Source organism: Ursus arctos, unplaced genomic scaffold, assembly GCF_023065955.2.
Source record: "Ursus arctos isolate Adak ecotype North America unplaced genomic scaffold, UrsArc2.0 scaffold_32, whole genome shotgun sequence".
Lineage (NCBI taxonomy): Eukaryota > Metazoa > Chordata > Mammalia > Carnivora > Ursidae > Ursus > Ursus arctos.
Window position 1 is genome coordinate 5,277,237 of NW_026623008.1, and position 13,953 is coordinate 5,291,189.

The 13,953-nt window shown below is 45.9% G+C and overlaps 1 protein-coding gene across 2 annotated transcripts in view; it reads left to right on the top strand.

The window, feature by feature from the left end:
* LOC113270558 (calmodulin-binding transcription activator 1) overlaps positions 1–13,953 on the top strand; it is a 553,286-nt gene that overhangs the window by 512,168 nt on the left and 27,165 nt on the right. For both annotated transcript variants that reach the window (XM_044391442.3, XM_048221802.2), the window contains one exon: positions 12,801–12,952. In XM_044391442.3, coding sequence (XP_044247377.2) covers positions 12,801–12,952 — 152 coding nt within the window. The remainder of the gene's footprint in view (positions 1–12,800; positions 12,953–13,953) is intronic.

Consider the following 13,953-nt stretch of genomic DNA (forward strand, 5'->3'; position numbering starts at 1 on the left):
ACTGCTTCTGTGAAATAGTGTTTGGTGTCTGTTAATACTAAATGGTGATAAGCAGTCCTTTGAAACCCAGTACTGCCTTTATTGCAAGGATGTTCAAGTCCGTGACATCACGTGCTCTCCAAAACAGCTGACCGTGATCTTGAAACTGCCTCCCGTTTTGCTTCGTTTGCCAAGTTCAGCCAAATTTGGGACTCAAAATTAATGATTTTGGAGGGTACTGTATGTGTTTTCTGTACAGTAGCTTTACGTGAGCTTTATTTTACTCTTTTCGTGAATCTCGATCTTACCTGATCTATTATTAACCATAAGTATTTTTGTCAGCCACCTCCAACAGACGACATACGTGGATCCAGGGTTGGTGCCAGTTAGGCGAGAGCAGGGAGGGAAACAAAGAGGTTGCGGAGGGATGGGATTGGGGCAGGGAAGGGAAATCAGGAAAATGAGGAAGAGGGGAGAATGGGAGGAATGTGTTTGGGGTTTGTGAGGGATGTTCCCCAAGCTTAGCACCTGCTGCCCTTTGAGCTGGTTCTTAACCTTTTGTTCCATGACTTAACTACTCCGTGAACCTTTAGACCCACTCTGCTCCAAGGTGGAGGATTAAAGAAGCCTGCTTTGGGCTTCCAAGAGGATAGCCAGACAAGGCAGCCCCCAACTCTATGAAATCAAGTTTCATCCCCATTTAGTGGAAAGTGTGATACCTTGTTAGCCTTTCCACCTAATCCAAGGGATGTCTGAATACTGGCCTCAATAATACATTCATTCAGGCCTCACCGATTTGGAATTTGCAGAAATTTGAAGATTACTCTGGTGCAGGGGTAGAGTGGTAATGGGAGATGTAGTGCATGAGTGTGGGGTGAGTGGCGTGTGGACCCAGGAGAGCAGACGTTGGTGTGTTCCGATGCGGCAGTCGGGGCCACGAGCCACACTGCCCTCCCAGGGATCACGACACCTCCAAAAAGGAGCTTAATGGTTAAAATTATTCTAAAACTCCAATGTCCTGGGGCGCCTGGGTGGCCCAGTCATTGGGCGTCTGCCTTCGGCTCAGGGCGTGATCCCGGCGTTCTGGGATCAAGCCCCGCATCGGGCTCCTCCCTCCACTGGGAGCCTGCTTCTTCCTCTCCCACTCCCCCTGCCTGTGTTCCCTCTCTCGCTGGCTGTCTCTCTCTCTCTGTCAAATAAATAAATAAAATCTTTAAAAATAAATAAATAAATAAATAAACTCCAATGTTCTCCCTCAGAGAAATATTTTTATTTCTGAAAAACATGTTTAAAATGGTACAACTTGAGTTTTTTTTAAATGTTTATTCTCTGTTGTCAGAAAGACCTATGATAAGTTGCAAAATAGTATTCTTGAATCATTTCATCTCTCAAGACCTACTTTATAATGCATCCATTATTTTAAATAATACAACTGTTTTCTTTAAAATATATGCATTTCAGTCAATGCATTTGGAAATGATGTCCTCACCCATATTTATTCTGGATTTTTACAAAACCTTATAGCATTATGAAAAAGTATTATCGTAGTTAATAAACTTTCAAGTTCTAGAATTGAAACCATTCTGGAGAATCCAGTGTTTACAAAAAAAATACATATTTTTGGAATATCTTGGACTTTAACTCTCACGAGTAGGCAAGACAGTTGGGAATGTCTGTGCAGATGGCATTCCTGCAATTAGTTCTGAGAGCAAAGCACTGCCAACAGCAGACCTCTAAATAATGTATGGAGAATGAGTTGGACACAGAGAAGGACTTTTCCAGCTAGAATCCCAAACACATGGTTTTTCAGATATTGAAACTCACCAGGAACTCAGGGCAAATAACATCTATTATGATTAGTAAAATTAGCTAGAAGCAGCCAGGATTATTTTTTCCTCCAGGTACCAGGTAGCACATGTGATTAGCAAAGATTTTTTTTCTTTTCTTTCTTTTTTTTTTTTTTTTTAAGATTTTTACTTTTTTAAAAGTAATCTCTACACCCAACGTGGGGCTCGAACAGTCCTGAGATCAAGAGTCGCGTGTTCTGCTGACTGAACCAGTCAGGTGTCCCCAAAGTTTTTTGGTTTCATTTTTGTTTTTTTATGGAGTTTTCAGTCCCCTCCCACCTCCTCACCCCAACAGTCTCCACCTGGACCTTGTTCTGGAATGCTACTTCTGAGGTGGAAACTACCAAATGTAAGAGTTATTGTGTACCAGTCATAATTAGGTGTTTTGTCTGTTTCCAGATGCCTGCTCCCTGATACAGTCAATGGCATCAGGTAAAAGGTGGCCCCATGAGAAGGGAAGGGACTGCGTTTACTAACTTGGCTGGAGAAAAGTACACCACAGAAATGACTAATGGAAACATATTTTGTTCTAAATAATATCCTTTGCCTTGTTCTCCTTAAACTCACATTTTATATTTCTAACAGGTGAAATTAAATCACGTATTCATCAAATCCATATTGAGGGCCTACTCTGTGCCAGGCATTCTGCTAGGCCTTGGGAATATCGCGATGAACAGAACTCACAAGACTCCTCTTTACCTTTACATCAGACTGAGGTCCTTGAAATAAAGGCTCCATCGTACTAGGTTCCCTGGGTGCTACCACGACGTCGTGAGCTTTCTTGATCCCTGTTATATCCCGAGAACCTCAGCACACCAGTGCCAAGTAGTCGTGCCTTGGGAGTGGGGATTGACTCGCTATTTGCAGAACGAACCTGTTCTGGCTCTGATTCTCCATAGTACTTCCTGAAAGATTTCAAGTGCTCAGGAGTTTTTGCTGTTAGAGCTGAGCACCACCAATCAACCTGCTGGTGGTTCCTTGAAGTCGTCTTGCCTCCTGACACTTGCTGTGCATTTTGTAGTTTTTCTCTGCCCTGTCAGCTCTTGGGTGTTAGGATTTTCATCTCCATTTTCCTGTGTGCACTTAAATTTCATTCCACCGTCACGCCTTTGCATCCAGAGGAGGAAGATGGTTGCTCACCTCCAAGTCTCATTACAGCGCTTTTTCTTTAAAGACCTCATTAGTCTTAGTGGTGATAGGCTCCCCTGGTCTTCATTCACTTTGCTCTTACTACTTTAGAACATTTCCATTTGTGCTTGTAATATCTCTTATTTTCACTGGGCACTGAAACTGTTGAGACGGTATTCTCCAGACTTGTTGCTTTTGGAAGTTAACAGACTTAGAATGTTCTACTCTGCTGTAGGCTGTGAAGGTAGGTACAGAATCAGCGTCAGAGTTCCTGATTTCCATTGTTCTCACACCAATTGGCTGCAGTTTTACTACGCTGAACTCCAGTTGGATTTGCTACTGTATTGACCGTGCAGTCAGCTCCGGCATAATTTGGGGTGCTCTCCTGTGCCTCACGCCACGGGGCAGCACAGCTGAGCTGCTAGGGTCTTCCACCAAGCCTTCGTGTCCTTGGAGAACAGGTTTGAAATTCTTGCCCTCCTGCACCTCAGCCTCTGGCATGGAAAGAGTTCAAGGGAGAAATAATTGCGTGTTTGCTTGACTCCTCTCGTCACGTTTGTTTCCTAGTCGCTGTGAGTTGTTTAGTAGCCCCCTACCCGATTTTCCTTGATGCGTCCAAGCTCTGAGTTTGTGAATAGTGGAAAACATGGACCAGGGAGAAGAAATATGGATCCAAAGTCACTGCGAGTGAAGAAAGTCTGAGAAGAATTGCTAACTTCCATTTGTCTTGGTGTGTAGAGTTGGGGAGTTTTTAAAAAGTGGAGTATGGCAGTTTTTTTCTGAGGCTAAATTTAGCCATTGCTTTGGAAAATCAGAGTGGTACAGCTTGTGCCTTATCTCTGTCCGGCCCTTACCCTTCCCTCCACACTTGGACATCTTAAATGGCTTGCCGGAGAGGACAGCTTCATGTGCTCCAGTGGCCCCATTTATTCTGGGAAGGAATTAAGTGACTTCATTTTCCCCGTCTTTCCGAGCTTCCTAAAAAATTTAGGAGGCTTCCTAAGCAGCAATTGCAGTCCCTACAGAAATAGTTCAAGTCATGCCCCCTTTTGCTTCATCAGCTCTTCCTGCCAGTGCGGCCAAGGGCTGTAAATGGAATGAGAGACGGCCTCTCATTCCCAGTCCAAATAGCAACAGGAGGGCACATGTGCACTTGAGCTACAAATAACGCGTTTTAAAATAGCAGGTGGTATTTGATGATTGCTCCTTCATTCATTTACCTGCCAAGGCAAAACTTTTTCTCCTGCTCTGGCAACAAGACCGGAGGTGGCTCAGATCAAGCAGTTGTAGCAACAAGTTCTCTCGTGTTTGCAGATATTCGTTAGCTGGGTTTCAGGCATTCAGATCCACGCATACTTCATGACGCTGTTCTAGAAAAATCTTTCTTTTAAGACAATAAAAATTTCACGTTTATACAACAATCTACCCGTGACAGACTTGTGAAGCACTTTTGTAACTAATTATAGGCACTCCGTCCGCTAAGGTGGGCTGCCAGCCATGTGTGTTCCAAATACTCCATTTTGCCGGAGAAAAGTGGGACTGTATCAAATATATAATGGGAAGCTCAGTGGATGAAGAAGAGCGGCACTGCTGTGAAACCCCAGTTTGTGTCTGTAAAGAAGTCCGATATTTCTCAGCTCTTTTGCCAGAGTCTTGCACCAGTGCGCTGCAGGTACATAATCTCCTTCCCTGAAGGAAGTGGCAGCCGGCCAAGTAAACTCCTAGAGCTTTCTCACGTGTTTTCAAGTCAGTTCCGTTGGGTTTTGATCATCCTGACCACTCTCTCCGCGGGAAGAAGTGTAGACTGCTGCTAACTGGTATGCTGCCACCTGGAATCCATGGTGGTTAGTGGAGGTTGCTCAGAGCCCTTGCCCCAGAGTTTGATGACCTCATCAGTAAATCGGCTTCCAGAAGAGGCTTAAATTAGAAAATAATATTCTTTTCCATTGACTGAGCACCCACTCTGTATCTGGTGCCAGGGTGCAGACAAGCTCCCTGCTTTCAAAAAGCTCCCCCTAGGGGTGCCTGGGTGGTGCAGTCGTTAAGCGTCTGCCTTCGGCTCAGGGCGTGATCCCTGTGTTCTGGGATCGAGCCCCACATCAGGCTTCTCCGCTAGGAGCCTGCTTCTTCCTCTCCGAGTCACCCTGCTTGTGTTCCCTCTCTCGCTGTCTCTCTCTGTCAAAATAAATAAATAAAATCTTTAAAAAAAACCACACACAACTCCCCCTAATAGAAAGGACACCTGTAGGAGAACAGCTCTACATTTGTTTGCTAAGTACTGTTAGGGCACAGGGCAAGACGTGAAGGTTCACTGCGCATAGTGGAAAGAACATGGATCTGGAGTCCAGCCTGTGTTCAAATCCCTGCCCCGATACTTACAAGCAGTATGACCTTGGGCAAGCAACACATTTCTGAGCTTCAACTTCTTCATCTGTCAAATGAAGAGGAAAAGCTTTCTTTTGGTTATTTTGAGGACTAGAAATAATGCATGTGGACTCGTCGACTGTGGATATCCAATAATAATACGAAGTGATGTGTGAGCCACACTCTGAAGAACAGCAGACTCGCCTGGTGGACAAGGGAAGAAGTTGCCATGAGCGAAGGCCCAAAGGCACGTGAACCCCCAGTGGACTGAAGAACAGTGAGTGATAAGACAGTCCCTAAAAAGTGGCCTGAGACAGCTGGTCAGGAACGTTCTATGCCATGCCAAAAAGCTTCAGTTTTATTTTTTAGGTCAAAGTTGGGGGAGGGGGACTTAAGTCTGATATAATGTCTGAAACTTCCTCATGTTGTACTGCTCAGTACAGCCCTGAAAATAAACCAGGTTCCAAGACTTGCGGAGAGGTAATCTAGAGGCAACCGTAGGTACAGCTAAGTGCTGGGAGCCTAGGAAGTCTGGCTGATGTAGACACCTTCTTACATCAGATCCTTAAATACTTGGGATTCTCCACTTTTACAGAAGCAAGCGCCAACCTTTCTAAACTTAGAACGTACTATGGGAAGTCTGACTTCATGAGATTTTCTCTGTCTTTAAAACTTCGGTATTGTTTAGGAATTTCAAGTTTTTAGGTAAATATTAACTTGGGACATTTTTAAATGAGTCCCTTTGACGCTTGGGAATCCCTATCAAAGAGAAAGGAGGAGATGACCCATGCCTACTGCTGTGCCATGTGACTCTTGCATAACAGGCCCTAAGGGGAGGCTGGGACACGGTGAACCCAGCAAAGGAAAAGGGGATATGAAGCCCCAATGAACCACTCATTGACCCTCGGGCCAGTGATTAGCTGGAAGTGTTTCTTCATCTTCTTCTTGACCTTTGTAGTACTCAAAACTATTCTGGGAATTTGAGTATTTTTTCTATACGTTTTCTAATGTTGTGGGAAACTCTAATAACTGGAGTATAACAAGGTAGTTGGATAAACTAGTATGCTATGTTCTATTCCTATACTTTTGAGTGACGGAAATTAGACTTACAAATTTCTTTTTTGTAGTTTAGTACATCAGTGAGATTTCTTTTCAGCATTTAATATATGGGTTTATTGCATCCAGGTAACACATAGTTACTTCCGCCATCATCTTATCTACATTTAAAGTACCCCCCCAGAAGGCTACAATGGGCACTGCAGTGCTGTTGAGGTGCGGATGTCAGTATGGACTCACGTTTATTTCAGCGTGTTACACATGGATACAGAACAATCACAGATGTGTTTGTGTACATGATCTGCACTTACACGTGTTTCCTCGCTCTGTCTGCTGAGAGGGCCTGGAAGCAGTGACGCCCCAGCAGCTCCAAGCACACCCAGCACCCAGATCTTGGCTTCTAAATGCCATTCTCCAATAAAAGGAACCACGGCTCCTCAGAGAAATTGCTGACTCTAGGGCTGGGACAGGGAAAATAAGAGATGAACCTGGGTATCTTATAATGCCAGAAAGTAAGAAGTGCCTGAAAAAGAAGGGAAGACGCTGGGGGTATGTCAAAGGGACACAGGAGCTAATGTGAAAGAGCTCCCAGTGGCCAAAACTGGGACAGTTTGAGCAATAAACGAATGTAGTATGGGATTATGGCCAAAGGGTAAAGTAAATATTTGTGAGTTCATATGGATATAAATAAATGGTTGATCAAATAAATTCAGAAGGACAAATCTCCCTTATGGGAGAACTCCAAAGAATATATGTGGATACTCGCCCATCCACAAAGTAGAGCTTTATTCCCTATTCCTAGAGTGTGGGCTGGACTTATTTCCAAAGAATAGAGTATGGAAAGAGGAAAATGATAACTTTATCATAGAGCAATCTAGCAGACAGCACCTTGACCAAAAATCAAGGTCGACATCAGCAGGACATCGCATGCCACCGATGTTATTGATGAGCAGTGCACTCTGCCTCTGATATTCTTCCTGAAAACTCAGGACTCCAGTCCATTCGTTAGAAAACATAGCAGACGACTTGAACAGAGGGACATCTACAGAGTGCATGACCAGTGTTCCTCAAAACCGTGAACGTTGTGGAACTAAGGGCTACAGAGAAGACTGTCACATCCAAGAAGAGAGAGGGCGTGGAACAACTAAATGCAGCGTGGCGTCCGCAACTGGATCCCAGCACCGGAAACGTCCCTTAATTCTATCGGCGAGTCTAATTCAAGCCTGTAGTTGAGTTAGTAGTGATGCTAGTGAGTGTCCGAGTTTTCACAGATGTACCATGGATATGTCAGATGTCGCCATTAGGGCAAACTAGGCAAAGGTTTATCAGAGCTCCACATCTTTGCAACTCATCCATAAATCTAACATTCAAGATTTTTTAAAAAACGCATTTTTAAAAGATTTTATTTATTTGAGAGAGTGAATGAGCACATGAGTGTGTGGGGGGGGGGTAGAAGGAGAGAGAAAAGCAGGCTCTGCACTGAGCACAGACCCCGAGGCAGGGCTCCATCCCAGGACCCTGAGATCATGACCTGAGCCAAAGTCAGACACTTAACTGATTGAGCCACCCAGGTGCCCCTACAATGCATTTTTTAATAGAGAGCCCCATCGGTATGACTGGGTCCCAGTCCAAGAATTGCTCAGACTGAAGAAAGCCTCACCACTTTAAAAAATTTCACAGAAGTTTATCTCATTCCCACAAAAACAATAGGATAGTGGTATCCCTTTTTTACACATGAGAAAATTGAGGTGCAAAGTGGTAATTTTTTGAAAATCAAGCAGCAACAGGATCAAACCTGGAGCTCTCATCTCTATTCCCGCGATCCTTCACTCCGTCACAGCTGCCCAGTCTAAAAATGCCACTTCTGCTAAAAAGGGGTGCAGAACGGGCTCATGAAGAGGCTGGATGAATCACGAGCCAGACTGTTGCTGCAGAGCCGTCAGAATTATTTACTTTCTGTCTGGGGCGCAGGCACATGTGTGCGTGTGTCTTGAATGTCGTGGGAAGGAATTGCTGCATGGTGGTTGAAAGCCCTCATTCCCTGAAACCATGAAGGTAAACAGACCGCTGTAGGGACAAGCAAGACACAAAGACAGACGTATGGGAAGACACCCCATTTAGTGACCTGAGAGAAGAAGAAAGCAATGAGGAGGTAAGATTCGATGGGAGTGAGCAAATGGTGTCTGATTCATTACAGAGAGCACTGCAGGGGGGCAGACTTTAGTTTTCAAGTTTTGTCAGCTCTTAGTTGGCTGTGTACATGAGAAGAAAGTGTGCAACGCAGTGTTGTTGACAGAGCTGGTGTGGAAGGAGCTGGCATGGTTTCCGTGAGGTAACGTCTCGTGTGTCCACGCTGGGCAGCAACCCGCGCATCTGCTCGAGCGGGGCTCTTGGGCCATCCTTTACCGAGCACTCAGGCGGAGAGAGGCTTCGTTCTGATGGGGGGAGGTGGGGTCTTAGAGCCGTGGTTCCTGAATGTGGCCCGGGACCAGAAGCATCAGTCTCCCCTGAGAACTTGTTAGAAGTACAGCCTCTGGGCCTTACCCACACCTCCTGAGTAAAACAGACTGACCCTGGGACTAGGGCCCACCCATCTGTCGTGAGAAGCCCTCCTGGTGATTCGGATGCCACCTGGCGTGTGAGAGCCGCCGCAGTGAGGGCGAGCACAGCGGATGGAGCACACGGACACTCTGTCACAGGAGGGACGCCCACACGCACCCCTGGAACTTCTCCTCCACGGGAAGTGAACCGGTGTCGGACCTCACCTGGCCCCAGGCTTCAGAGCCAGGGGTTCAAATGTGGCTTCTCCAGGGGCAGGGAAGAGTGGGAGAACCTTTCTGCAGAAGCAGCAGCTTGTTTTGGTGAGACAGATAGAGCCCTAATCCTTCTAGACAAGAACAGAAAGCTGGGGACAGCCAGGCGGGAGCTCGAGCCGGAACAGCTGGCTTGCCTGGCTGGGACCTCTGGAGTCTAAGGTGCTCGTGGAAGCAGGTATTCTCGGCGTGCTTCGTGTGCAGTCTGGTGCTCATGGAGGAGGAGTTGGTTGCTTCCCTCAGACTCTCCTAGGGACATGGGGCTTGGAATCTCTCAAAGCTGAGTCACTGTTGGCTTTGTTTGAAATGTCATGGGTGAGAGCTGAGGCCAAATTTATCAGCCCCCTAGATCTACACATTATTTGTTTTCTCTCTTCTCACCCCGCCCCCATATTAATTCAAAAATCCAGTTTATTCAGCCTGCAGAAATTATTTGTTGGCCAAAAAATGAGGGCAGGGACATCTTCATTAATGTTCAGGTCACCCCCAGTGCTTGGTACAGAGTAGGTACTCAATAAACATTTGTGCATGAATAAATGAATCTGAAATCTACTTTTTTACTCTAACATCATCAGAATTTTTTTTTTTTTTTGCTTTTCAGTAATTATCGTCCCTTTATCCCATGAGCACACATTATATACAATTAAGGCAATAAACAGCTCTGCATTTGCCAAGTACTTTACAATAGTTCCCACATCATCAAACTAAAACCAGAACAAGTGTACGATCGTGACTTTTGACTGGCCAGGAATGGAGACGGGAAGACCCTCCTTCATCCATCTGAGTAAGCTCTGTGGACGGAGAGGGGCCCTGGCCATGCTCGGAGGACAGGAAGTGGGATCAGAAGGCTCTTGTGATTCTCGGTCAACACAGTACCACAGGCCCATACGCTACGGGGTGCCAGCTCAATCATTTCCATTTGAGGTTGTTTCTTATTTTAATTATCACTACCTTCCCGCTTTGGAGTTGAGAGGCTCAGAGATGCCATAATGCATGATATAATTTTGTTAAGAGGCAAATAATTGCTTCTGAGTATCTTCATGAAGTGCTTCTCAGAGCAGCTTAATAACGTGAGAGAGCTTACTGCATGGTTAGCCATGGGGATGGTGCTGAACAGACAGCCCAGAACAGAAGCTGGGACCTCGGTGGCAGTCGTGGAGTTGTAACTCAGTGTCTTGATCCAGAGACTTTGTGCACAGGGCCCAGTTCCACGACGTCAGAGAGGATCTGTCCACAGTGTCCGTGCTGGGCCGGGGGCCGGGCGGGTGCGAGAGGCCGACCTCACTGCAGCAGTGCAACCGCCGGAACAGAGCCATCTCCACGGGGCCAGGTGGCAGGCCAGGCGCCCCGCGGCACCCCAAGGGGGTGGGTCACCACCGGACTCTGCTCTCTCTGCCTTTCCACCCCTGTGCGTGACACGGAAGCTTAATGCTGGCCACCGGGCTCCAACCAAGGACCCAAAACCAGCAAGATGGATTCTGCACACTTGTCTAGTGGGGGCAGGATTTGTAGGCTTGAGAAGAGCTCATCAGCAGGTGGCTATGGGAGCTGCCCGGTCTCAGTGGGCTGCACAAGTGTCTGGGAGCAGGTGAAGCGCATGACGGGGAAGAAGCAGGGAGAGTCGATACACGTGCCACAGGGCATCCCTGCCGTCCGACTTGGAGTCAGACTCGAAAGGGAGGATTCTTAGTCTTCATTTGGCTCCACATAAAAGTCCTCCATTCTGCAAAGTGTCCCTTTTCTAAGGGAGAGGGCATGGAATAAGGATTCTGGTACCAGCCCCGAAGGCACAAGGGTCGCAGGACGACAAGGACCATGTGCAGCACATGACACGTGGACTCAGGGTACTTCCCTGTGACCGCCCACTGAGATGCTCAGCACAGGGGCCTCGGCGTTTGTTGTAGCCGTGTGTGTGTGTGAGTGTGTGTGTGCGCGCGCACGCACGCAATGGTCACAGAGTTCTCACTTTTAAAGGGGGAGGATTTTTCTTTTAATGTGCTTCCTGGAAATAGCTTTATTAGAAATTAATGTCATGATCTTTGAAGAGCAGTCTTCCTCCTCTGGCTTTGTGGTTTAGTAAAGTGGAATCCGTCTGACAGCCAGTCTTGAAAATTTTCCTGTGAAACAGGTATTTACTGTCCTATTATTGTAAGAAAAAAGTTCTCTTTCCAAGGGTAACACCAGTTCTGTGTGTCTTCACTTCCCACAACCTCTCCCTCCTGTTGGTGTCATATAGCGGTTAAGCTCCAGGCCCCAGACCCAGAGAGATTACTTGTTTTATGCCTCAGTTTCCTCCTCTGTGAAAAGAGGGTGGGAACAGTACCTACCTCATGATTATTGTGGAGAGTAAATGGGTTAATATTTGTAAAGTGATCAGAATGGTGACTGGCACATGGGAAGCTTACTGTCCCCGGTTAAGAGTTGAGGAAACTGAGGCACTAAAGATTTTGTGCAAAGCTACACAGCTCTCCTATGGCACAGCCAGGTTCTTGTCTGCGTCCTGTCTGGTCCTGGCCCCCTCTCCAGCTCCACCCTCTGCTCTCCTCTCTGCTGTGGTCCAGCCACCCACCTCCTGCTCCTTGAATGCCCGGCTTAGGGCCTTTGCATTTGCTAGTAACTCACCCAGCTCTTGCAGACCTCACTCCTTCTCATTCTGGTCAAACTCAAGTGTCCTCTTTCCTGACTTACCTAAATTCTAGCCCCACCCTATTGTTCCTCATCACCTCATCCTGCTTGCTTCCCCTACTAGAGCAGGAAGAGGCCTTTTCTGATCAGTTTACTACTAAATATCTGACGTAGCGTTATTTAAAATGTGTTGAATAAATATAGGTGCTAATGATTTTAAAATGGTCTTAGCTTCTTTTTTTTTATTAGCTTCTTTTCTTATGTATGCATGCCATCCAAATCGTGATATGCATGTGTGCGTGCACACGTATGCGGGTGTAAATGCATGAATGTGGAGAGAGAGGGAGTCTAATCTTAGAAATGTGGTGCAGAATCACAGACTTCTCTGAGATACAGCCCTAGCCCCAATGGTAATGGCTTGATGTTTTTCTTACGTAGAGGCGAAGCATTTGGTTGTATCGGCCTCAAAAGACTGACACATGTTCAAGGAAATGTGTAAGGGTCTCAGCCAGTGAATGATCAGCAAATAAAATATTTTTTCCCCCGTGTTTGGGTAAAACAGATACTACTCTTAAAAAATGTATGCGTATATAATTTATTTATACACACCGTTTATGCACACTGACGCACACATCTCCTTTCTTCTACTGATTTAAATTGTACTCATTTATTCGTTCTAGGGGCCTACCTGCCAGATCTCTCCAAGGTTTCCATTGGGGAATTTGGCAAGGAAATGGGGTGCCAGGAATGTGAAACCAGTACTGTAACAGAAAGGGATTTTCTGTTCCTATAGTGGAGAGCTCTGAGCTACTGTAGACGCTGCAAGTCTGGTGGGAGGCGTCAGACTCGGTCCCATGCTGGAGATGTCTGGCCTGGACAGACCTCTGTGGTTCCGTTAGGCTGATGGCAGTCCTGAAGGCTTGACGAGGCCCCACGTCGGCTGCTCTTCTTCCAGAACACAACCTCACTCTCCCCTGTTCTGCCCTAGATAACCAGTTCAGGATGTCCATCCTGGAGCGCCTGGAGCAGATGGAAAGGAGGATGGCTGAGATGACGGGGTCCCAGCAGCACAAGCAGGGGAGCGGAGGAGGCAGCAGTGGAGGGGGCAACGGGACTGGGAACGGAGGAAGCCAAGCTCAGGTACCAGCTTGCACTGACTGACCCCTTCCATCTTGTATATGTCTTATTGATCAGGGAGGCAGTGGGTCACAAGTCCTTTGTCTGATACCGGTATCATTCCTAGACTAGTCCCAGGGAGTGCTTCATAATCCTGTGCCCCGAAGCATTAAAATCTGTGTAATAGCAAAGACGCCTTGACCTGTGGACCGTCCCAGGTATTGACCTCCTGAAGCCTTAAATCCCTGCTGTTGATCTCAGAATTCACTGCTGTTGCCTGGCAGTGGGAGTTGAGGGATCCAATGAAAAGCAGGCCCAATGGTGACTCAGAGTTCAGTTGGAATCTATTTTGTATTCTGCATTCCTTATCTATTTTAAGTGTAAATATGAAACATAATTGAATTCAGTAATTCAGAAGCCTTGTATAAACTCAAGATGACCATATGAGAAGGACCCAGAGAAACTATTTCTGAAATTATTTGGTGGAACAACGTTATCTGTTCCATCCTGTTTCACGTGTGCTTTTTCATAAATTCCATGAAGAATTTGCCAAATATAGGGAAATTACTAGATATTTTTTTAGAGTCCTCTTAGTCTTAGAAGCCTTATAAAAATTCATTTAGGATCTTCATTTTGAGAAAATGTCCTGGGCAGAAATTATTTTTCAGGAGACCCTAGACACAAATTTAAAGGGACAGAGAGTGTTCCTGTCTCTACTACTGAGTTATTTTCCCTGCAAACCTCAAGTCAGTCTCTCTTTTTCTCTTCAAGATGAATAATGATTTCCTCGGAACAATTACATTTTTTTCAGTGAACATTTTGAGTTTTATGGTCCTTGTAAATATCAAATGTTAGTAATATTTTTAATAATAATCCTAGGCAAAAACAAAGTGGATTATAGACCACACCCAAGAAATTAACCTCTTTTTCCTCGAGTTCTCTTCTTATTTCTCACCTGTCTTCAGGAGTGAAAAGGAAGGACTTGGCACACGGTAAAATATTGTTAAGGCTACAGTAGGATTCTT